At 34.8% G+C, this 26,413-nt stretch overlaps 3 protein-coding genes and 1 long non-coding RNA gene across 4 annotated transcripts; 3 read left to right on the plus strand and 1 right to left on the minus strand.

Annotated features, from left to right (window-relative positions):
• Positions 1–15: 15 nt before the first annotated feature.
• On the minus strand, positions 16–7,369 carry LOC104897094 (probable magnesium transporter NIPA8). The gene is made up of 14 exons (XM_010683915.4): positions 6,973–7,369; positions 5,603–5,837; positions 4,621–4,705; positions 4,474–4,535; positions 4,197–4,282; positions 4,029–4,102; positions 2,384–2,486; positions 2,103–2,228; positions 1,897–1,996; positions 1,690–1,809; positions 1,255–1,345; positions 1,089–1,155; positions 822–921; positions 16–532 (listed from the first exon to the last, which is right to left on the minus strand). The coding sequence occupies exons 2-14, from the start codon at positions 5,693–5,695 to the stop codon at positions 308–310; spliced, it is 1,332 nt and encodes a 443-aa protein (XP_010682217.2). The 5' UTR covers positions 5,696–5,837; positions 6,973–7,369; the 3' UTR covers positions 16–307.
• Positions 7,370–10,569: 3,200 nt separating this feature from the next.
• On the plus strand, positions 10,570–16,941 carry LOC125498381 (uncharacterized). The gene is made up of 5 exons (XR_007275366.2): positions 10,570–10,667; positions 10,979–11,008; positions 15,376–15,434; positions 16,474–16,689; positions 16,779–16,941. It is a non-coding gene; the product is annotated as an uncharacterized LOC125498381 (long non-coding RNA).
• Positions 16,942–20,076: 3,135 nt separating this feature from the next.
• On the plus strand, positions 20,077–21,636 carry LOC104886460 (uncharacterized). Its single transcript, XM_010670908.2, has one exon. It carries the CDS (start codon positions 20,077–20,079, stop codon positions 21,634–21,636), a length of 1,560 nt encoding a protein of 519 aa, XP_010669210.2.
• Positions 21,637–23,404: 1,768 nt separating this feature from the next.
• On the plus strand, positions 23,405–24,650 carry LOC125498184 (replication factor A protein 1-like). Its single transcript, XM_057395977.1, has 4 exons — positions 23,405–23,521; positions 23,624–23,769; positions 23,939–24,059; positions 24,456–24,650. Exons 1-4 carry the CDS (start codon positions 23,411–23,413, stop codon positions 24,648–24,650), a joined length of 573 nt encoding a protein of 190 aa, XP_057251960.1. The 5' UTR covers positions 23,405–23,410.
• The last annotated feature ends 1,763 nt before the right edge of the window (positions 24,651–26,413 follow it).

Raw genomic sequence — 26,413 nt, forward strand, 5'->3', positions numbered from 1 at the left:
TTCTAGAGCATAGAGTTGGTGGTAAATTGCTGGGAAGCTGAATATCACAATTACTTTGAAAAAATAGAACTTGTATATCAATTTCTTTGACATATTTACTAGGAAATTTTATACAAGGAATATCGTGGATCAGAGAACCGAGTATGTACAACTATTAAAATACATTTCGATTCAAGGCTACAAGAAAAATGGAAAGAAGCAACATATATCTATATCATCACTCTGGTGTCAAATGTGATGCCAGAAATTGGTGTGAAAAGAAATCACTTCATTTGATTTCTTTCAAACTTCCATATAACTAATCCTATCATACATTCTGCGCAACCAGTGAACTTGTCTCCAGTAGTTTTGCGCTGTCCTCGTCCATTGGGATCTTATCCCAACCAGTGCTTCTCATAGGGAAAAATTTGGCTCGATCAACCGTACTTCCTCCTCTAAATCCTGTTATCTTTGATGATAACATAGGCATCACTAGAACCGAGGACGCATTCATCGTATTCTCTCCCATCCCTAATGCTAATAAGCAAGTAGTCTGCAAGGAAACAATAGTATCTCAACAACCACCCAAAGGCTCAGCTCTGTCTTAAACCTATGCTACTCGGACTCATGTGCTCAAGTTAAACACGAGAATGTTTCTATGTGTTTGACTCGTCTATTTTTATGAGAAGTCTTCCATGATTTTCGCCAAAAAACAAAAGTCAAAAATTCCATGCCCATGTTTGAGTGTCGAGTATGCAAAACGGGTACTTAAGGTATAATGTAGAGTCCAAGTAACATAGTACTATTATAACCTAGTAAATTTAAGGAAGCAAACTGCACACCTTTGCTTTGAGCATAACTTCTGCAGCTTTGGTCAACATTTTGTGTATAAATGGCTTCACCTCTTTGCTTTGTGTATCCTCATATGATGTCAGCACCAACCTGGCATAAATATATGCAACAAATGGCAGAAAAATCAGCAAGGAAAATGACATTCCTTCCTTCTAGTGAGAAGCATACATTTTCAAGACAAAGAAAATACATTAATCTGATAAATGGCCCGCTGTTAGTAAGCAAGAGAGAACCTGAATAGAAGCTTTTTTTATTACCTTTCCCCATCATTTGCAACACTTGAAGATGTGAGAGTATCCAAGGAACTATCTTTGACTTCACCACCTAACAAAAATCCAATGTTCAAGTCACACATGATTTATAGAAAAGGTTCTATTTTTTGTACTTCATTTTTAGTTGCAATTATCATGATCAACAGCATACCTTTTGCCTCATCTGGGGCAAGCAAAGTGATGCCTATGAAAACAGACATCATACCCAGAATAAACATTGATGTTCGTAGTGTGTTGAAGACCTGCCAAGGCAATATAATATAATTAGTTCCCTTTCTAAATGTTACATGAAAATCTAATTAAGCAGCAACATATCTTTCAAGCTACATGCACATGTATAGGGCACATCAAAACACCAGCACCTTCCAGATGCTTCTTAGTTCTGACATGTACCAAATGTTCAAACACACCTCTTTTGTATATCTCACGAGTCTACTGGGGTAATTTCGCAAGTTCTCTGAGCACAGAAAGCAATTTATGGCTAATAGCAAGAAAAATCTAAAAAATACAAACACGCAGGAATAGATGTCTGCTCAGAAGAGATGAAAAAGAGGCTGCAAGAAGGGGGAGGGGAGGGGAGGAGCACCTGATATTCCTGAAAGTACACAAATCCTGTACAAATAGAGAAAAATGTCCACGCAATCTGAAACATGGGAACTATGACAATTGCATCAAAGAACGCCAGTCCTTCATTCAACCTAGCCATCTGGAGCGATAAAGGAGATAACTTATCAGGAATGTCTCGAAAGAGCACACACCACACTCAAATATTGAAGGAAAGCTGTAGTCCTACCCAGAAACCAGCTGTGCTAAGAAACAACAGAAGCATGGAGTATGTGAACCAAGTATGTAAGTGATAATTACTGGACATGGCCAATCTCAGAAGATTAGAGCTGCCAAAAAAAAAAAAAAAAAAAGAAACCCATATCAATCCTAAATTATAAACTAGTCAGCCATCATCAAGACAATAGAGATCAGAATTGCAGAAGAATATCGTACAGAGACTTAGCGAACAAAACAGAACATGATCCCACTGCGCCTGAAACAACGGCATAGGAAAAAGGAATCATCATTTGCCAATAGGATTTCAACTCATGCCCTGAAGTAGCAAGGATTTCTCCTCTCCTGCAAATCAGAACAATAACCATTAAAAAAGATGCTGGAATAGTCTTGCCAAGTCTTGAATTAAAATTCAGATTAGAAAGGATAACAAAAGAAAGCTCTCAGCAATACATGCATACAGAAAAATTGTAGAGCATCGTGTGAGCCATTAGGCTGACCTGTAGATATAGTGATGAATGGCAACAACAAATACCAACGTCAAGCAGTACAACAGGAACGTAATGTTGCTGTACTTCTCTGCCAGCTGTTCTGGTGTATAAACTGAAATTTTGAAAGATATAATAAAAAAGCCATTCAAGCATAAAGAACTGCATGAATGCACAATTGCTCATTTATTTAATCAACAGAGTCAAATAATCACCATGACAAACAAGCAAGCATTAGAGTAACAAAGTCTATATACATCCAGCAGAATAGCATCATTTCAAATCATCTCTTTGCTATCGTAAGATGATCATCGTGAGATACATACAACTGATGCAGACATTTTACTTTTTATTAATGAATAGCTTAACTTAAGCGCACACGTCTATGTCCTGGTTTCCCTCCATGATAATTAAAGTCCTTTTTAAATGAAACCAAGCCAACTAATAGGTTAAGCGCACACGTCTATGTCATGGTTTCCCTCCATGATAATTAAAGTCCTTTTTAAATGAAACCAAGCCAACTAATAGGTTGCTAGGCACCCACATTTACAAACCCAATGAACAAATTGTCTGTCCAAACCACAGGCCATAAAGTATAAATTTCATCAAAAGATATAAAACACATAAAAACAAAAACCTTCTTGTTCCCTTACTATTTGTTCAGCAAAAAAAACTTAACTTGCTCCAATCTGACATAACATAGAACATGATCTGACCAAGTTGTTGAGCTTATGGGAAGGGGATAGTAGGAATACAGCATACTTGAAGAGACCAAAACCATTGTTGACATTCAACAACGAAAGAATCAACTAGATAGAAGAAAGCAAGCCCATCCACAGAACCTGTTTCTATAACAAAGCTATAAACATGGAAACAACCAAACAAAAAAAAGCCATATCACATGACTATTTCCCACATCTTGTATCCGATTACACAGTTCCATCCGCTAGAGCTTATGGCAGATCAAGACCTTAACCCCTCAACAATTGACACGAGAAGTCCCTCTTTAATGCAATTTAGGGAACGTGACCACCTTGGGGAATAATTGGAAAAAGAAAAATAAACCACAACTCCTCAAATGTATACCACAGCAAAAGCCTGCCAAGCTGTCACACCAAGAGACACGACCCCTGATATTTAAGATATTCCAAAAATATAAGCTTACAAGAAACAAAAGCTCATAGCCACATCAGTTGGTTTATTCACACCTCATGTGAGATATTGACATTATAAGCTCAAGATCAAAAATAACACAGTTATAAACATAGTCATGAGGACCTATCCTGCTACAGATATTGCACGATTTCACACTTCCATATGAAAGAGAAAAAGTTCCCTTTTTTAATATAATATATATTAATATCTAAGTAATTTCTATATGAGCAAACTTGATAGATGGGCTAATTCAATCTTCTCATGCCGTATTTTAGTTACATGATCTTGTATACAACTGGTAAATCCATGTTGCTTTTTTAACAAAGTTTCTGCAAGGTGTAATTACTAATTACATCAAGAGTATTGTACCAAATATAATTAAGGATCAGATAATACGAAACTAAGAAGTAGACGATGATTAAAAAGATTCATTTTTTGCAGAAGCCAGCAGATCAACATACACCAGGAAAAATCTATTCTTTGAAACTAAATTAAGTCTTACCAGGTGACTGGTGATTGCCAAAAGCAACAAGGAAAACATTTCCCAGAACAATAAATGTTGTGGCTACCAAAACCCTGCAAAACACACACGTGTGAGAAAGACAAAAACAACTGGTAAGCTTCTGCAGTGCATCTGATAGCAATAATCTCCAAGATCAGATTGGCGTACTTTACTGAAATCTTTTTGCTCAAAACAAAATACGCAAATGCAATGTTGGACACAAACTGAACTGATCCGAGAGCTGCAAGAAGTGACTGTCGAACGAAAGAAACACAACAAAATTAGGGTCGAGAGAGAAGAGCAAATATGAGGAATGAAATTAGCTAGGGTCACATCAGAACATGCATGCAGCAGAAACCAACTATTCACATTAAATTAGTTATTATTTCTCATCTATAATTGTGTGACTAGGATTTATTCGCCCTTTGATATCAAGCCAACTAACCTGAGCAGCATATCCAAATGAGATAAAATTCAGACAGTTCCCAAAAGCGAAAAATAGAATGCCTGTGAATAAGATTAAAAGATCACATTATAAGAGAACATGTCTTCCTTGGAAATTGGGAGTAATAGAGATGCTGTGAAATTTTACCTACTCTCCACGTCTGAAAATGAGTGATGGGCTTTAAGACAATCTTCCCATTAGTCTCCTTATTCTCAAGCACAAATCTCTCTCTCTGGATAGCAGGATCAGAAAAAGGATCATCAAAACCAGCTAAAAACAAGGCATTAGACCCCAGAAATGCAAATGGTTCACCTTTCAGAAAACTCGATCTCAAAACAGATGCATCTCCTAATGTATGCTTAAGTAAACAGTTGATTGCATCCACCTTTTTAGGCACAAGAAGATATTTTGCCAACCAATAGACCTTAGAAGATACTCCCTCCATTCTACAATAAGTTTCTTTTTAAGGTTATACACACAAATTAAAATGTTTGTTTTGCAATGGTGTTCAAAATGGACAAGTTCAGGGACTAATAACATGCAAATAAAATAAAATCGAACAATAAGACATTAGTTAAGTTGACAATTATTTTTGATTGGCTGGACCATCAAAAAAGCATGATGTTTAATTTCTGTTCCATAGGGTGTAGCATGCTGACTATTGTGTAAGATTCAAGAGGCTAACAATTCTACATCATTGACGACATTGGAAGTAACCAACACACGGAAAAAAAAAAAAAAAAAGGTGGGTACAGAAAAGCTAAATCAGTGGATAGAACAGTATGGTTAGGGAGAGTCAATTCAATCATCTAATTACCATTATCAATTATGGGCAGATCAAATGTTACGTATAGCAGCACTATAACATCAGTAATTTCATACCCAAGTTAAAACTCACTTCATGCTAATAAATTACTCCTCAATACTCATAGAACTATAATAGTATATATCACGGGAACGCTTACCAAATCTATCAACTAGAATTGAAAAAAAATATGCATCACTTAAGTTCACCAAGTTAACTTAATCCTAAGCAAACTTAACTACAGTTTTCATGCTCTCCTTACAGATCTTTTAGAGCAGGAAAGATCAAATGCATTATATAGAAATTCGAACATCAATAGTGTACCTCTGTATGACCTAACTTGAGAAGGTTAGTTCCAAAGTTTATAGCAATACTTCCAAAGAGATTAATGAAGGCTCCAATAACCCACTCTCCCATGGTGTCCAAGAAGCCCTTATGTATAGGTAATCGAAACTATGGTGGTCCTGAAGTTGCAGAGTTTACAGCAGATGCCTTCTTCAAAGGTGATGCACAAGGTTGAGTCCATCATCAAAACTTCAGAGACATCATCACCTTGTACCTGTCCATAGGTCATTACTATTAGCACCACAGTTTCTGAGCATCAATGTAAGATCTATAGAAAGCTAGAATCAGGAGAAGCTCAAGATTGAAATAATAATAACACCGCCACCAATCACCATGGCCACAGCCTATGACATGACTCTATAGAGGTCATGAGATACCTATGCAGATTTATCATAAAAAGGCCATAAAGCAGTTTTCACCATAGCCTAACAGAAAATCTCAAGAACAAACATATCAAGGCATAGAAATCAGTAATGTGATGACAATTAACTCACGCCAATTCGTAAAAGCAATGAACGTAGCCAACCAGGAGTGAAAGCTAGCACTTATGCCAAGGAGCAAATCAATGGAATGATCACTGAGGCCCAAATCAATAAAAATAAACTTTATACAATCCCAAGAGTTAAGAACTCTAGATCCCATAAATGAGTGCCAAAAATTGGCAAAACAAGCAGTTGTACCCTTTTGTATATAATAGGTGCAAACTTTTTCACATTGAAGATGAAAACAGAAAGCAAGTTATAAGAATTTAACTAGTTATTAGGCCCGGGCTATGCCTCGGGTAAGAAATTTTTCATTTATTAATACTAAATACAACTTAGCCTAGTGGTTAAAACTTTAGTATATGTACTTGAGGTCTCGGGATCAAATCCTATTCTATGCAATTTCTTAATTTTTTATTATACATGGATTACGTGAACTAAAACTCCCTAGGGAGAGCACCACATGGCACAATTTCTTGTTTTCGCACGCCTTTTAATATATTTGTATAGATTAAGAAACAAAGAAACTTAAATTCCATATTAGAAACAGCTAGATAGGAATTCATTTGATTGCACAACCCAAAACATAATTAAGGGTTCCCCCCCCCCCCCAATTTTACAATTATGCAGCTAATTAATTCACTTCAGATATTCTATATCCCCCAAAATATATCATCAGAAAAAATTTAAAAAATTGGAAAAAAAAAAAAAAAAAAGCAAATGCAGTTGATGGTATAAATAAAGAATTCCACAACCCAAAAGAATAAAAGAACAGAAAATCTAAAGGAACCCATTATACAGCTGATTAATTTACTGAAAATTAAAAAGTACCGAAATTTGAAAGATCAAGTTGAAGAAACATCTTACCTGAAGCTAAAGCCTCAACCTTAGGAAGAAGGATTAAAAGTTAAAACCCAGATATAATGGAAGCTAAAGATAAACGAAGGAAAACTTCGCAATAGTAAATCGGTCCAAAAGAAAAAAAAAGAATTAATCCGTACTTAAAAACAACCGGATCTTACGGAAATTATTCTATTTTCCACCCTCTAAAATCAAACAAAAATTACGAAAGTGGGTATTGATTATTTGATTGGATAATGAAGTAATAATAATATGAGTATGAAATTATATAACGAAAAACCCACCAAAAAATTGTAGGTAAAATGTCGGAGAGAAAGAGATCAAGATTAGAGGAGAGAGAAAAATAAAGGTTTGGGTTTTTAAGGAGAGTTTGGGTTTGATTAACATAAACTAAGTTGAGATTTAGTTTTATTTCCGTAAAGTTGTTGGAGTAGATGGTAGGCCACGAATACGAAGGTGTCCGGTCAATTTGGAGATGACGTTGATAGGACTTAAAACTTTAAAGTAGCTAGTGGGCAAAAACCCGATATTGGATCCGATTTTAGAAAAACAAGATTGAAAATCCAAATTTTCAGTGCAAAAAATATGATTATATTCGTACTAGTTTGATGGGATATTCAATTTTTTATTTGTTAGAGATATTATGATACTAAAGATATGATAAAAACAAATATGATTATATTTGGACTAGTTTGATAGGATATTTAATTTTTTATTTGTTATAGATAAAGTAGGATACTAACGATATGATAAAAAAAAATATGATTATATTCGGACTAGTTTGATAGGACATTCAATTTTTTATTTGTTAGAGATAAAGTAGGACATTAAAAATATAATAGATATTTGCAGGATAGATTAGTAGTTAAGATATAATATTATCTTAGGCAAATATTATCTTATGATTTTTTTTAATAAGTGTTAGATAAGTATTAAGAATAATATATCTTCTACATATCGTTTCCGAATAGGAATTCCTATCTACTCCTATATATATTGTAGTCCTTGTTCATTATTGAACACACTTTAATAAAATCATATTGTTTCTCTCTTCTCATAAACTTATCATTATTCGATTTAGTGTGTGTTAATTTTTAGGTCTAAAACAACACTCAATAACAAATAAGGGTCAATCAGCTTTAATAAGTTCAATTCAAATAAGTATAGGTTTTTTTTCAGGTAAACAAAACACATTTTTAAATAAATTGAAACTTAGATTATCCTGATTCAATTTGAATAATAACATTTTACTTTCACTAGCGAGTTAGTCCGCTAATATCTCTATTATTGTATAAGTGAAGGGAGAGGCATGATGTCCCCTTTTGAAAATACAAAAATACCCTTAAGAAAAAAAAAATATTAAAAAAAAAAAAGAAGATAGAAGCTATTTTCATATTAAAAAAGCTAAGATTAAAACAAATAATTACCTAATTAAGACACAAGTAAAAAAAAATGAATTTATTGAAAAACTTTACACAAAAAAGTTTCAAGATCATTGACAAAATGAGAATCTTCAATTCAAAAATGGTCACCAATATTGATAATAATAACATTACATTTTCACCGCATATTATTTTACAGAATATCAAACTTATGCACTCATAAAATATTGCTTATTGCCTACTATTTACAATTTCTATTATATAAGGAATGGTAAGGGAGTGATAATAGATATAAAACATTAGCACTCTACTCTTTAAACATATAAAGTTCACTATAACTTTGTTTTAAAGAACATATTAGTTCAAAATCTACGGTTTTATTGTAAAAATATGTTAATTCAAAAATGACATTTTTTATTCCACAATATGTTGCGCATAAATTTGTGACTCAACATAAGTGAATGACATTTTATTGATCTTTTTAAATACCTATGTGTACTCAAAATAAATGCTAAAATTTATGCACGCACTCATCACGTGCCAAAAATGCTAGTTGTCTAATAAACTTTGGCACTTTGCTTGATATTAGTAGTAATAATCATGGGGCTTTTCTTATTCTCACTCTTTTATTTTTCACTATCACCTTCAAATGATTACATTTTTGTTTGATGCCCAATAGTTGTGCCTATTCTTGTTAGTTATTCTAATAAATAATACTACCTCTTCTTTTTTTTTTTTTTACATGGAACATTTGATTATTTTAATCCATCAATCAAAAAGCCAAATATTACATCTAAAAAAACAAAGGAAGTAATATTTTATTTTTTGTAACTAGCTATAACAATCTGATCGATCTAATATGACTTTATGTATAATCTCTTCTTCTGAAATTCATTTATCCAAATTTGTTGAAATTATCTTAACATCATCTATTAAATCTTAGGGAATTTTGTTTAGAAAGTTCCTTATTTGGTACAATTTTTTCCAAAAACAGCTACATACTTTTCGCGTAAAAATACAAGTAAATCCTTTTTAGGGGGATTTTCTTCACCTTGAAAACAAGTTTCAGGTTTTAACAATTTATAAAATAAACCTTCATAAAGCTTAGATAAGTTAATATAAGTTCATGTCATAAAAGTGTAGGATAATTAAGGTGATAAGAATACACTCTTACTTTGTTCATTATCCTAGTCACCTAGTGCATAGCAATTGGAAGATTGTTGAAGGCAATTGCTTTTGTAGCATACTACTCATTTGATTGTTGGGCCTTTCTTCAAGGACAAAGATAGATTTCATTAATTGCAAGTAAAAAGTCATACGTTGTCTATAATCGATATTAATGAAAATAAAAACACAATTAAAGGTTCATTATTTTCGGCATGAAACAGCTGAATTGAATTGAATTGTGATATGTGAATTAAAAGTATTGTCCAAAGCTGAATTGAATTGAATTGAACTGAACTGAAATGAAAATAAGTTGGGGAGAACCGGCCCTAACTTGCTCAAATTTTCTCTACGATATAATTATGATAATAATAAATCAGATCTGACAATACAATATAGCCTCGTATTTTTTTGCTGAATCATAAGAGTGTCTAGCATTCAGATATAATTTTTAGAAGAAATCACTCTATTGAACCGTGTAGATAGCGTGCGAAAAATCTAATATTGATTGCAAATTTGTAAAGCAAACCATCAATGGACTGTATATTTGAAACAACGATAAAAACATAACTATAAGCTCCCACAAAAAAAGACTAACAAATCAAATTCCAAATTCTTACTAGTAGAGATAAATAATCCAATAATTTGATAAAAGATTTTCCAATAGAGATAGAAAAAACTCTCTATATCTATACTAATATATTAAAAGGTGTGCGTGACACTGTTGATGCGCCACGTGGCACCCTCCTCTTATCATCAGAATTTGCCACGTGTGTATTAGCTAACTGAGTCACGTGTGCCATTATTTTAAAAAAATTTGCTGAAGTCCAGATCCGAACTACTGACTCATGTGAAGAAACCCAAGTGCTTCACCATCTGATCCAACCTTCTTTATTGATTTGTATTTCCATAAATTTATAGGTAAGAGTTTAGTTAATACTCAGTTTCAATACTTACTTCGAGCGTTCCAAGCTTCCATTCATCCCCTCCATTTCCCTTTTGAAATCCACCATGAACATTAAAGTGTTCTTCCTCTTCGCAATTAATGGCTTTCGAATATTCCTTGCCTCTAATCCACTCTTATTATTGCTGTTGGAGAATACGAAACAATCAATGGAGTTCAAAGGTCAGATTTCGGAGGGCAACATCATAAAGGTTAGATTGTTAATCTTAGCAAAATAATCACAAATTAATTCACGAATTACTCCTAAATCCTCTTAGTATTCTCATTGTACATTGAAGTTCAATTATACATTCAATTACTGCATAATTTTGTAACTGAAATATTCCCCTATCTCTATATATAAAGAATAGGGTTAATGTATGATCCTTTCATTTCTGTTATTTTTCTTCAAAAAGGTATTATGTAATCTGACATTTGTTTTCTGGGATAGATTGAACTTAATTTTTCAGTTCTCTTTTGTTTATTTAATTAATTGGTTTTCTCTTCGTTTTTTTATGGGCAGAGGATTTTTGCAATTACTTAACTTTGCAAGGTATTATTTTCATCTTTTTCTTATTTTCTTTTGTAGATCAGTGTTCACAAGCTTCATTGATATTGTTAGATAGTTGTGATTGTTGTAATATGTGATTTTTTATGAGTGATGATGGAGTCAGATTGCTGGTAATTGGATGAACTGTGTGGTAGAAGTTGCTGATTTGACTGCCGGTATTATTTTGTCAGGTAGGGGGAAGGAGAAGGGGAAGGAGAAGGGGAAGGGGAGGGGGAAATTCATATGCTGTACAAAGAAAACATATAAGGGACAACTTAATTATAATATAATCTAGATCTTATTATGTAGTAGATGAAATAAGAGTAGAAAACATACGACCAAGAAAATTTGTCTAAAACCAATCATTGTTCTACACAGACAGCCTTCAGTTGTGCACCATTGAAATAATAGAAGTCCAGGCCTCTAGGATATACAAAATCCTTAAATCTGAAAAATGAAAAGGTTGTCCCTTTTTTTAATTTTTATGTTCTGTCTGAAAGCCGGAAAGGGGAGTAGTCTTTGCATTCCATTGTGTGTTACAATGTTGGAGTATTGGTATCTAAAGACATGATAGGCTGGTTTCTATAGACATTGTATTTCTAGAAGGCTTTTATCATTAGTACATGTAGATAGGGTACTTTTCTCTGTTAATTAATTGTATGCTTTTCATCTTGCATTCAATTCTATATAATTAGTTTGACCTGTGGTCTGCATGTAGTATCTGTAACTAAAATTAGATATAAGTCGTGTTGAATTTGCATATTATGATGCTCTTGAAAAAACTGAACCTCAAAAAGAACTTAATTGTTAGAAAGTTGCAGATCAATTATCCAAAGATGGGGAAAGTGTTAAACATGCAGGGAGTGACAGCTACAAGCCTACAATTCTAATGCATATAAATGTCTCTCTTAAACATGAGAAAACGAACACTGGAGATGTATATCCCCCATGTCTAACAAAAACACGAGGTCCACCTTACAAAATGAACCTTACCAATATTGGCTAGCTGAGCATTAAGTTTTAGATAACCTCCAAATTTATCCTATAGAAAATATATTCGGCCTTTTAATGAACAAAAGACAATGCACAAGCTTCTTCATTTTGTATCACTTGGGTAGTTTTATCTTTTTGGATATTACACAGTAGCATTTGGATGACATTTCCCATCTTCTACCAGTGGCAAAAATTCGAGAAAACTATTTTACATGAAGCATAGCCCATGATTTACCTGTCAATAGATGAGTGTAGAACATCTGTTAATTGTATGCTTTTCATCCTGCATTCAATTCAATATAATTAGTTTGACCTGTGGTCTGCATGTAGTATCTGTCACTGAAATTAGATATAAATTAGATATAAGACTGCATCCGTGGAATGGTGGATTGGATCTGCATATGACATCAGAATATCATATAGCTCTGATAATGCTATCTTACTAAGTGCTTGATCGTGTTAAGCCTTATAATTAAGCTATCTTTGAGATCCTAGCACTTCCCTTCCTCTACTTTTGTGGTTATATGCATGCATTGTGTATTTGTGTACCCCAGGTCATATTACCGAGATTGCCTTCAGTGGCTATAGCTTGTGCTCATGACCTTGAGATCATGAGTTCAAGTTTCATTAGGTGTAATTTACGGCCTTGGCCTAATGGCCCATGCCAGTTTCATCACCTAAGGAAAAAAAGCATCTTTGATATCTTAGAGCCCATGATTTACCTGTCAATAGATGAGTGTAGAAGGCTTGCTGTTAATGCAACATAATAATAAAAAATAACAATGTTGAAGAAAATAGTAGTAGTAATAATGTGAATCAGATGTTGAGTGAAAACGTATAAAATTCAGCACATTACATGTTAATTCTAATCTCTTCTATTATGTTCAGTTTACCTGAGAAATTCTGTTTCCTTGGTCAAATATCAGAGCACGTTGCCCACCAGGTTCTTCTTGTGGAAACAAATTATACATCCACACTTCTAAGTTGATATATAAGTATTCTACCATATCATTCAGATTTTAAAGTTTAATACTGGAAGTAAATTAAGGAGATGTTGAACATACCTTCAAAGGACCAGGGCGGACTATTGTATATCCAAGTCAGGATCATTGTACAAAACCAAACAAAAATATAAAGTCATAGGTTCACCAGACAACATATAGCAGAGACAGACTTGCATTGGTGTTTATGATTTAACAAACTCAGACAATAACACAAAAAAAATCCACAAGCTGGAAACCAAAGTGTGATTGCTAACAAAGAGATTTAGCATTATTTTGCACTTCAACGGTAACTATGTTGGACAGATAGATGAACTAAAGATGCTTTAGCAAAGTTTATATATCTAAATCTCATGCTGCGATACAGATTTGAGAAGTAGATACATTTGCGCCAAGATTAAGAGCCTGGATATAAGTAGACCTTATAAAAAGAGTTCCATTACAACTGATGTATTTTTTTTTCTGTTTCTTCCCTTGCCTTTCTTTACCTTGGATTTTCTTGAAAGAAATAGTGAGACTCTTAGGGGCGGGTATTAGGGGTATTAACTAATTTGTTTGTCTTCTTCTGGCATTCTCATATGATGTTTATACAATAACTTGCTTAGACTTCCACATGTATTTCTAATATTCTTCACCCACCCATATTTGAATATCTTAAGTCCAACAATAAAGTTTCCTTATGGGCAGCTTCTTTGGGAAGCTCAGCATAAACTATAATTTGTACAATCGACACTTGAATGTCTTTTCCTTGATGAATTTGTCTTGTGCTTTCAGAGTTTTCAAACTGGGACAAAATTGTTCTTGCATTACAAAACGCTTGCCCATCTCTGGAGTGAATTTGTTCACATATTTTGAATATATAGTGGGCTTACTACGCCTTTAGTCCCATGGTGTCTACAGACTCTACACAATCTCTTATTTGAGGCTTAAGAGGAATAAGGAGAAGAAATTTGAATATAGATTGCTTCTTTGGCCAGTCTTTGAACACATTTATCTTATGTTATTGTGTTTTTCTATTTTCTTTAAGGTGAATATATAGTGAGAAGTGATAACTTAAAGAAGCAAATAAATATAAACAATTGGGTATTTGAGTATGTACTTATTTTTAGTTAATCCAGATTGTATGTAAGCTAAGAATAATGTTTGCTTCGTACAGAACGTACTATAGGTAGGATGTAGATCCACCAAGTAAGGTTTGGCATTATGCCTTGAAGGATATGAGATCAAACCTCACTGGCCACTAGAGGTTATTTGGGGGTTTTATTTTACTAACTAAAAAAGAATTAGGATGTAAATCCTTAACATAAGGGAAGGCCAGTAAGTGGAAAAATTTTGGTTTTCTTTTCCTCTTAGTAACCCATATTATCAGGACAAACTCCTAGCGAGTGTAAATATTGGAAAGATATATCCCTTTAAATTTTCATTTGAAAGATACACCTTTTATGTTTTCTGTCCATTTTAATATTGGAAAGATTCGAAATAATGCATTAGGATATAATATTACATGATACATTCAAAGCTAATATATTTATTTGGAGCTTCTGTATTATTATGCTTTTGTTTTTTTTGTAGTCACTCCAAATAAAAAAGGGAAATTCCCACTGGTAACCCTATACTATGGAACAATTGCAATGGTAAACCGTTTTTCTTTTGAGTTTCAAAAATAACCCTATACTTAGTAATATTATACAACTGTGACATTAATGATGGTTTAATCGTTACTTCAACCACTAGTATTATTAGATTTTTCTTCACTATGATGAAGTATTGAAGAACATTTTATTTGTATTAGTTAATGTTGGTTAATCTGGGTTAGGTAAACCAATAATACTAATGGTTGAAGTAACGATTAAACCATCATTAATGTCACAGTTGTACAATATTACTAAGTATAGGGTTATTTTTGAAACTCAAAAGAAAAACGGTTTACGATTGCAATTGTTCCATAGTACAGGGTTACCAGTGGGAATTTCCCAATAAAAAAAGAACAAGAAAATAACCTTAAAAACGATAGTTGTTGAATATAAGTATATGATCTTATTACTGTTTCTTGAGTAATTGTATTAGACACACCATGTGATGATAAATATGTTTTAGGAGAAAGATAGAGAAATAATTAAGGGTGCAGGGAAAGACTAAAGAGTAAAGAGTTCATATTTTATGTAATTCTCCACATTTATCATTACACTTTTATAATTCCAAAACCTAAATGTTATGAAAATTTTCATTAGCATTTCTTTTTTCCACAAGACAATAAATAGCTCCTAGCTTCATAGGTAGGTATAAACATGGACCATTTAGAAATTAATAATTTAGAGCCAGATTAGTGTTGATTATTATAAAAATATTGTAATGAGTGCGACTTTTTGAATACAGGAACTTTGGGTGAATATTAAACACAACAGAAATCAACACACTTTTGGATTCATCAAAAGGTATTTCATTTCCTTGAACTAATATATTTTTTTTTCCTGGCTAAAATTATAGTATTGCAAGTATGTCGTATCCCACTCAACTTGCTAGAATATTAAGAACTTTGTTTGCCCAAATTTAAGTTTTGTTTGATACCTAATTAGTTTTTGTTCTTTGGTAATGCCCTAGATTATTACACGAAAAAAACATATTTGTCATTACGTAGAAAAATCATGATTAAATGACTCAATTGTTTGATTGAATGAAAAACAATAGTTGTCATTGCGTACAAAAATGATGATTGATTAACTATATTATTTCATAATTTTTATTAATTTATCCCATGTCATTTGACAGTTTCACTATGAATAATCCCACAAAACTATTCACAATAAGTTACACGACTCTTTTAACCACTATCATCAACTGGTATGGTTCACCGCCACCACTGTACAAACAACACTATAAGGAGCGACGACAACAATATGCAGCAACGATAAAGCTGAGAACCACAGAAGACGGTCCGACAACCAAAATAAAGAGCCAAAAATCAAAAGAATTGGTAATTGCTACTGAGCATGCAGCCCAATTAGCTATATTTAAATTGAAGGAGTGCTACCAATTTGAAATAGCTGATTTCAACCTAGAGAGTGTTCGCCGTGAGAGGAAAAAACGTCGTATAGCAGATATTGAACGAGTAAAGGAAGAAATGAATTTTCGAGACCTTAAAGCAAAACTATATGGATATATGCTGGGAAAACAAAGCCTTAGTTGAAGAGCTACGCAAGGCCAAGGACCTATTGGACTATCAATCTGATGCAACTTCCCAAAAACTATAAAAAGCTGCAGCTTCATGAGGAATGACTTTCATTTCCCGTTGGTTTAGGTCCAATTTTAGAGTTAGAACACAATGATCTTTCTTTAGTTTACGTGGTTCACTTTTATTAACTTATGTATGTTAGCCTATTTAATAAAACAAATGCAAGTTTTATATCAAAAGAACTAAACTTCTGTTAAGGAGAAACTTTGTGTATTTCTAACCGACTGCCATGAATGAAAAAGAAATCAGGTATGGATACAAAAGATCAAGCAAGACACAATAGACTACTACGAGCTTCATTCTCATACAAAGAAGAAATAGAGCCACAAATCTTAGCATGAGCCATAATATAACGACAAATTCAAGACCAAAGCATCTACCAATCAGGTGGACAAATGCACCTATGCCCTCAAGATTGATTGAGGTGCAAAGAGCACACCAACCTATAACATTAACAGGTTGGTCAACATGTACTAAAATTAATGATATATAACAAAAATGGAAGATACCACATAATAACAAAATTAAATTAAAAATATATTTGTAGGGGAGACAAGTAAAGGAATCAATAGTGAGATTGGTTCAAGTACGCCAACAAGACGACGTACAAGAACTGACAATAGAGAATCCACATCTTCTTCAAGACGTCGAGTCAATTCTCAAGTACCACCAGATGAAACTATGATGTCTACTAATGAAACACAATCCGACAGACCCATACACACCCCAACGACCTCAACTAGAGGTACCTTTATTATATTTTAGATGCAATATTAAATTTACTTAAACATGTATTAACTAACTAACTGGTTATTAAAAATGTAAAACTGTTATGTAAAACAGTGGATGGTAACACCCAACAAATAACTATAGAACAAGGTGAAACATCAACAACACATGTACTGCTTCAAAGTAAGCCCGAACATCCTAATTTACCGTTGGTAATGACAAAAAAAATTTTAAAAAACATTTTAACCCAAGTTAAGTTCACCCATGTTTTTCTTTTCTACTTCTTAAAAGGAAAGTACACAACACCATGGAACTTTGGTGGCCCCAAACATTTCTGCCTAGATTGCGGTGCAAGGGTTTGGATAGAGGAACGAGTAAAAAGAGAGAGGGCCAAAGACCATCCGAAGTACAATATTTGCTGTCAAAAAGGAAAAGTCAAACTGCCGTTGCTTAAAGAACCACCCCGGTACTTAAAGTCGCTCCTTGACCCTAATAGTGGGACATCAACGAAATTCAAGGATTGCATTAGAGCATACAACTCTATATTTGCATTCACATCAATGGGAGGGGAAGTAGACAGGAAAATTAATCGAGGAAGGGGTCCTTATATATTCAGAATCCTTGGTCAGAACTACCATAAGATTGGGTCTTTGTTACCACCTGATGGAGAACAACCAAGATTCACCCAACTCTATGTGCATGATCCAAGCAATGAAGTAAGAAACAGGATCAGCTCATTGACGAACAATGCCCCAGGTGATCTCGACCCCCAAATAGTTGAGGGCCTTTCGAGAATGTTAGATGAGCACAATGAACTAGCCAAAGTTTTCAGAATGGCTAAGGAGCGCTTCTCCGGTATCGATATGCAACCTGTGCAGGTTCGCTTAATTGCTACCCGTTCTAAAGATGGTAGACAATACAACCTACCAAGTAGCAATGAGTTGGCAGCGTTGATTGTGGGAAACAATGACAATGAAAGAGGTCCCCGAGATGTGATAGTAGAAGAGAAAAGTCATCGTCTCTAAAGGATATCAGAAAATCACCCAAGTTTCATGGCCCTACAATATCCACTCCTTTTTCCATATGGAGAAGATGGGTACAGAATTGACATCCCACACAATGATTCTCACGTCACAACTCGAAAAAAAAAAAACAACTGTCACCATGAGAGAGTATTATGCTTTCCGCTTTATGGAAAGACTAAATGAGGCTCGCACACTGATTCTTTGTGGCCGTTTACGTCAACAATTGATAGTCGACGCATTCACATGCTTGCAACTAGTGAGGCTGGATTTTATACGCAACAACCAAACGACAATCAGAAAGGATGTCCTTTGCGGGTTGACTGATTCTGTGTCCAGAGGGGATACAACACCAGCTTCAATAGGGCGTCGAGTTGTCTTACCCTCTTCATTCACTGGAGGTCCTAGATACATGGTGCAAAACTACCAAGACGCAATGGTCATCTGCCGATGGGCTGGACCACCTGACCTATTCATAACATTTACATGTAATCCGAAATGGCAAGAGATTACAGAATTCCTAGCAAGCATACCTGGACAACGACCAGAAGATCGCCCGGATGTGGTGGCTCGAGTTTTTAAAATCAAGCTTGATGAATTAATATGCGATCTCACTGTGAGAGAACACTTTGGAAAGACACTGGCAGGTATATATAGATAGATACTATGCTACGTAACTATATGAATACATAATTCAAAGTAAACAAAATAACTAACTTTTTAAAAAATCTCATGACAGTCATATACACCATTGAATTCCAAAAGAGGGGATTGCCGCATGCACACATTTTACTCTTCTTAGATTCAGAAGATAAGCCCTCTACATCTGAAGACATAGACAAAATCATATCTGCAGAGCTACCAGACTCGAAAAATGACCCTTTGGGATATGAAATAGTTGTGCAATCAATGATGCATGGACCTTGTGGATCAATGAATGAAAAATCTCCATGTATGCAAAATGGCAGTGTTCCAAATACTACCCAAAATCGTTTCAGGCAAAAACAACGCTCAATGAAGAGGGTTACCCAGTTCATATGAGGCGTAATAATGGTCAAACGGCAACCAAAAATGGTCAAACTTTGGACAATAGGTCTGTCATCCCTTACAACATCGACTTATTGGTGAAATTTCAAGCCCACATTAATGTAGAATAGTGCAACAAAGACCAGTCGCTAAAATACCTGTTCAAGTATATGAACAAGGGGCCTGATATGGCACTTGCAAGGATTGAACAAGTTACAAGTAATGATGATGGTCGCACACGTAATGAACAAGAGGAAGTCATAGATGAGATTATGGATTACTTGAAGTGTAGATATGTGTCTGCCTCTGAAGCATGTTGGCGAATTTTTGCATTCAATATTCAATACAAGGATCCCCCAGTGCAACGACTAACCTTCCACTTAGAAAATCATCAGGATATCATTTTTGAGGACCATGAGCACTTAGATGACGTCCTCGAAAGAGTTGGGACAAAGAAAACAACACTTACAGAATGGATGACAGCTAATAAGGAATTTGAAGAAGCGCACGAATTGACATATGTAGACTTTCCGACAAAGTGGGTATGGGTGAGTGAGAAGAAAAAATGGAAAAGGCGAGAACTGGGAAGAAGCATTGGAAGGATTTACTTTGCCCACCCCGCCTCTGGAGAGAGGTACTACTTAAGGATGCTTCTTAATATTGTGAAAGGGGCCACATGTTTCAAGGACATCAGAACTGTAGGTGGAATCATCTACCCCACATACAAGGCCGCATGCAATGCCCTCGGACTCCTCGATGGAGATAATGAATGGCATGAGGGACTTTTCCAAGCAGCCACATGGAGTACTGGTGCATAGTTACGCGACCTTTTTGTGATAATCCTACTTTTTTGTGAAGTCTCAGAACCAAAAATTTTATGGGATAAGCATTGGAAAGACTTATCAGATGATATCCTCTTCCGACAATGTCAAAGGTTGGGTATTCCAAACCAAAGTTTGACTGAAGAGCAAATTCAAAACTATACTGTTTGAAATAGAACAAATCTTAAACAGGGAAAATAAAACCCTCACCGACTACCACGGAATTCCATTACCAGATGCGGCCCTAATGCAAGATGCTGGAAACAGATTGTTGTTGGAAGAGCTAACATATGCCACTGAATCATTGACTCAAGATTCAGTTGATCTGGAGCAAGGCTTGAATGCTGAGCAAAAACAGGTGTATGATAACATCCTCGAAGCTGTCTACGGTAACAGATGCCAAATCTTCTTTGTCTATGGTAGCGGTGGCACCGACAAGACTTATTTATGGAGAGCCTTAATGTCAAAGCTACGCTCTCAAAACAACATAGTACTTCCAGTGGCATCATCTGGCATAGCAGCACTCCTATTAGTGGGTGGGAGGACAGCGCATTCCCGGTTCAAGATACCCATTGATCTCAACAAGGACTCGTGCTGCAACATTGAGCAAGGATCTGATCTCGCAGAACTCATACGGCAAACAAAACTAATAATATGGGATGAGGCCCCAATGGTACATAGGCATGCATTCGAAGCATTAGACCATACAATTCGAGATATAATGCAACTGTATGACCCATCAGCAAAGGATACAATATTTGGAGGCAAAACACTCGTCTTAGGAGGGGATTTCCGGCAAACACTGCCAGTCGTCCAAAATGGAGGCAGAGAAGAAATAGTTTATGCATCGATTAGCAAATCGACAATCATATGGCCACAATGTACTGTCTACACCTTGAGGACTAACATGCGGCTCAGACAAACAAACAATGACGAGGATAATAGAGATCTTGCATACTTCTACAAATGGGTGCTAAATGTAGGAGATGGAAAGATAAAGGCAATCTCAAAGGAAGATGAGGAGGAACCTATGTGGATAGAAATACCCGAAGATCTATTGATAAAGAGTGATGAAGATCCCATAGTTGTATTAGTGCATGAAGTTTACCCTGGAATATTGGAAAACCACATGGATCCAAAGTACCTCCAACAAAGGGCTATACTAGCTCCTAAAAATGAAACGGTGGACACTATAAACAAACACATTCAAGCATTGATTCCAGGAGAGGATATGGTGTACAAGAGCGCAGATAGAGTGTGTCGAACAGTCATAAGAGGAAGAAATCTCGAAGCATTGTACCCAACTGAGTTCCTTAACAGCCTTAAGTTCCCGGGGGTACCAAATCATGAGATACACATAAAGGTGGGATGCCCTATTATGTTGTTGAGAAACATCAACCAAAGAGATGGGTTGTGTAATGGCACACGCCTTATTGCCACAAGATTACAACAAAGAGTCATAGAAGCACGCGTGATTACAGGTACAAAGGCAGGGGAGCTGGTAACTATACCAAGGGTGGAAATGTCACTATCTGATCAGAAGTTGCCATTTACCCTAAAGAGACGTCAATTTCCAATAAAAGTGTGCTTTGCAATGACAATCAACAAGAGCCAAGGGCAAACATTTGATCAAGTGGGTCTGTACTTGCCAGAACCAGTATTCACGCATGGCCAGCTATATGTAGCTGTCTCAAGAGTCACTGCACGTAAAGGGTTGAAAATATGCATCCCAAGGACAGATGCTGAAGATCAGCAAATTGCAATGACAAAAAATGTAGTCTATAAAGAAATATTTAGAGATGTATAAAAATGAACTTATGTCAGGAGTATCTGTTATATAAAAAGCGATGCCTACACTACATTTTCATGAAATCATTCCCAAGTTTGTTTACTATATATTGTCACTCCCATATATACTTTTACATCTCCATATTCTTTTCTAAAGTATCCATGTTGTCCAGTTTAGAATTAAACAATTGATATTTGATAATGCTGATACTAACCCTTTCTCATGCAGGAATCAAAACATTGATAAATGGAATAAAAAAGACAACATATTCTTGACTTGAAGCCCACATTCAGAGGGGAACCATTGGTGGCGCGAGTGATAAGAACATGGGATGTGGTGTACAACCAAAGCAACCCAAGTTCGTTTGACATGCTACTTTATGAAGAACAGGTAAAAGAAAATTACAGAAAAATAGTATTCTTCCTTAAACACAACATGTTCGGTTGTAATTTATTGAAGTTACGACTCATGAATATGGTCCTACTTTGCGTTCGGGAACTAATGTAATGTGCCAACACAAACTGTACGAGATTGATATTTGAAAAACGTAGAATCTATAATAAGTCCGTTAAGGTGAAAAAAAAACCAACGAGTAATGGAAATGAAAAAAAAAACATATTGTTTAATAAACTATAACTAACATGAACAAAATATACAGGGAGGACTCATTGTAGCAACTGTGAGAAGAGACTTGATACAGGCTTACAAAGATCAAATCTCAGAAGGAAAAATACACACTCTAAACGATTTTGAAGTTGCTAGGAACAACAAACAACACTTGCCCGTGAAAAATGACCTAATCATCAGGTTTACACCTTACACGACTATCTTTCAAGAACAAGAAACTCAAGCTACAATCCAGGATGAAGTGTTTATGATACACCCACTTGATCGATTGAACGAACGAAACAACAAAAGTGACTACAACATAGGTAATTGTTTATTAATGTACTAATTATTATGCTAATTAGAAAACTAGTTCATTATACTAACCGCATATTTAACAACTTATACTCATTGGTTATTGGTGTGCAAAATGTAGATGTTGTTGGCTTGCTAACTGGAGTTGAGGAAAAAACCTGGGTCAATGTAGGACAAAACAAGAGTCCAATAAGAAGAATTTATATCGAAGATCCAAAGTAAGACACCTTCTTCCGATAGTAAAAACAAGGATTTCAAACAAGAGATTCACTACCCTAATGTACTAATCAACTCATACAACAATTTGAAGGTGACAGTCACTTTGTGGGGAGCAAAAGCAGATTTGATTGACACCGAGAAAACAAAAGAGATAACCTGCAAAATAGTAATCATCACTTCGACAAAAGTGAATATGTACCAAGGTAAAAGAAAGAAAAACACAAACTCTTTATTCTATATTACTCAAACTTGAAAACTGAAAAAAGATATTGTAATGGGTTTTCCTTTAATTAATCTTTCCATTAAATATAATCATCATCTTCCTCCTTATTTATCTTTGATGTTGATATTATTGAGATTTACGAAATTCAAACGGGTGAGTGATGAAAATGACGAATGCAATTGAACTTAAGATTTTCTAAGTTTAAGTTTTTCTTAGCATTCACATGTCTTACAGGAAGATACCAATTGAACTCAACTAGCGCAACAAAAATATACTTCAACAAAGACATTCCAGAATCAGAAAGGCTTTAAACAAAGGTACGCCATTAAAAACCTAAATAACATTCCAAATAATCTATTCTACAAACAAACATTAATCCACACAAAAAACAACTAACCAAATCATGCATGCATAAATAGGGGGGATGAAATGGAAACAATTAAAGCATTGCAACCACAAGCACATGAACCACCAGAACAAGCCATGTTCCGGAACAGAAAAAAGCTAGAAGATATTTTGCAAAAGGACCCAGGAGAAAAGGTAACATATGACTCATAACATACTAATCTAGGGTAGTTTAAAAACTTTCTTTACCAAATATCTCAAAAAAAAAAATACTCAACTAACAATCAAAATCTACAGGAGACTTTTACTTGCAATGCCAAAATTACAAGCATAGATCTTCACAAAAAATGGCATTACAACTCGTGCGACGCATGCAAGACCAAGATCGATGAGACTTCGTACTGTACCAAGTGTGATGTTGTGGTCAAATACCCAAAGATAAGGTAAACACCCACTAACAAATTGATGGTGGACAATAAACTTTCTTACAGTCTAATCCAAACCATTAACACGCGATGTTCTATGCAAAGCTTGACTTTTCTTGCTTGACTTGCCTCTCCTCTCCAATCTCATGACTAATAAATTACTATGTTTACCTCCTCATAATTACAGGTATCTTCTAACAGTTGACATCGATGACGGGAGTGCATGTGTTCCACTCGCATTATTCGATAATGAAGCTGAAAGAGTTATTGGGAGCCCAGTGAACAAGTTGTTGGATTTGCAGAAAAAGGTAATATGAAAATTTAGAAATATCACGCCAAGTTCAAAGATTTTGCATCTGTGTTTATAATGTGTTTGTTATCTAAATGATCATTACAATGATTCTTTACTCATATTTATACAATTTCGTAGAGTAAAGCTAAATGTTAAAATAGGAAAAAGTACTTAAAATAAGATTCAACTTCCCGTTATGGACTAAATTTGGCACCATAAACCTTTTTTGGTTTTTTTATTACTTCTTAAGAAACTTATATTATGTGCATGGCCAAATCTTAAAGTTCCATGTTCTACACACTTTTTCATAAACAACCATGATTTATAGCCTAATTGACATGTCTATGTAATTGAGTAATATAGAATTTCTGAAGAAGTTGGTTGTTAACTTAGTGAGTTTCTTGATTGGCAGGAAAATGGCAATGAGAAGGTGAAAGACCGACTAGGAATTTGTATTGGAAAACAATTTGCATTCAGGGTAAAGCTCAGCACAAGGAGTGAGACAACTGAATTGATTTGCCAAAGGACATTTGAGACAAACTACCAACTAGAAAAATCATACGAGGAACAACAACACAAAGATATGGCAAGCATAAAAAAAGTATAAACCAATAAAATAAATTTATTTATTGTCGTATCCGATTAACACATACATGATATCCATAATTGCAGGAGAAAGGCCAAGATGAAGACATCATAAATGCAAAACATCCTACAGTTGTCGAAACGGGAAGCCAAGGAAGCCAAGGAAGCCAAGTACTCGATGACAGTGGTGAGACACACATATAGAAAGTCAAAACTGAAGAAGCGAAAAATACCACAAAAAAGAGGAACAGAAACATTGTGTAAGACATTACACTCACAAAATCAATACAACCGATTACCATGACAACCATTACAAAAACTAACACATGTATTATACATATAACAAAAATGCAGGGAAGAAGATCAACATGACAAACCAACCGCCAAAAAGTAGCCAACCAAGTATATAGCAAAGCTCAAATCGAAGCAACGACCAAAAAGATTATGATGTTTAGCTACTACAATAAGGGCATTGTCTGCCAAAAAAAAATTGTTATCCACTTAATGATGTTTTCAGTATTGGTTTAACAAAAACTTGACATATTTCCACTGTCTCAAAAGTAAGAATGACAATGAATTTTGGTCAAAATTATTTGTGCATAAAGCAACTTACTAACTACATGGTATTACAAATGATAAACACAAAAGTTAAACCATACAAAAATGTTAACAGTAACCCCCGGGGCATAGCCCGAGCCACACACTCGTTAATATATTAAAAGGCGTGCGTAAATCAGGAACGGTGCCACGTGGCGCTCTCCCTAGGGAGTTTTAGATCATGTAATCTATGTACAATAAAAAAAATTAGAAATTGCATAGTATAGGTTTTATCGTTTTGATCCCGTGACCTCAAGTTCATGTACTAAAGTTTTAACCACTAGACCAAGTAGTATTTAGTGCTATTATATCAAAGTACAATATTAATAAATGAATTTTTTTTTACCTGGGACATAGCCCGGGCCTAATAACTAGTTATAATAATTAAAACTAGAATGATAAGTGCGTAAAAGTATAAAATTGGAGCTTATCGATCTGATTTTTGGGCCTTTTGCTTCTCGTGTATAAGAGCTACTTCCTATATTGACATATTTTTGTTTCTTCTTTATTATTAGTGCGTAAAAGTATTATGTGTGTCACGTTTGTTAATGACTACTAGTTTACTACAAATAATTTTCTTAGGCTACCACGATGGACTTGTCTACTTTAGTTGGCTAGCTTTTACCAACGAATTCCTTCAATTCTTCAATGACGTTCTACCCCTTTGTTTCTTTTCTTTTTTTTTATTGGATAAGAGGAAATACACTTCACAGTTCCCACCAGTTAGCATTAGGGCTGTTTAGAGTATGGTATGGACCGTATTAAATTGCAATCCAAATCGTTTTTTCGCTGTTTGGGTTGGTTTGCGGGTTCAAAATTGTGGGTTGGTTTGTGATTTCAAGCTAGAGATGGCCAACTGTGCGGGCCAATCCAGTCCATCCAGCCCAGCCCACCTCGTGGGCTGTGTGGGCCGGGCCTAGAAAAAGCTCGATCCAGCTCAACTCGAACCGTGAAATTGGTGGGTGGGTCGTGGGCCAGATTTCTCAAGCCCAGCCCACTAAAGCCCGCTATTAAAACCGCCCAGCCTGGATCACGAAACCGGTCCAGCCCAGTCCAAGTAAATATTGAACCAAAATGTGTATATTTTAATCAAATTATATATATTTTAATCAAATTGCATATATTATAATTCAATCAAATTTAAAAATAATGAAATTATTCATTGATATTAATAATTGTATATATTTT

The sequence above is a fragment of the Beta vulgaris genome, chromosome 6, assembly GCF_026745355.1.
Source record: "Beta vulgaris subsp. vulgaris cultivar EL10 chromosome 6, EL10.2, whole genome shotgun sequence".
NCBI classification, from domain to species: domain Eukaryota; kingdom Viridiplantae; phylum Streptophyta; class Magnoliopsida; order Caryophyllales; family Amaranthaceae; genus Beta; species Beta vulgaris.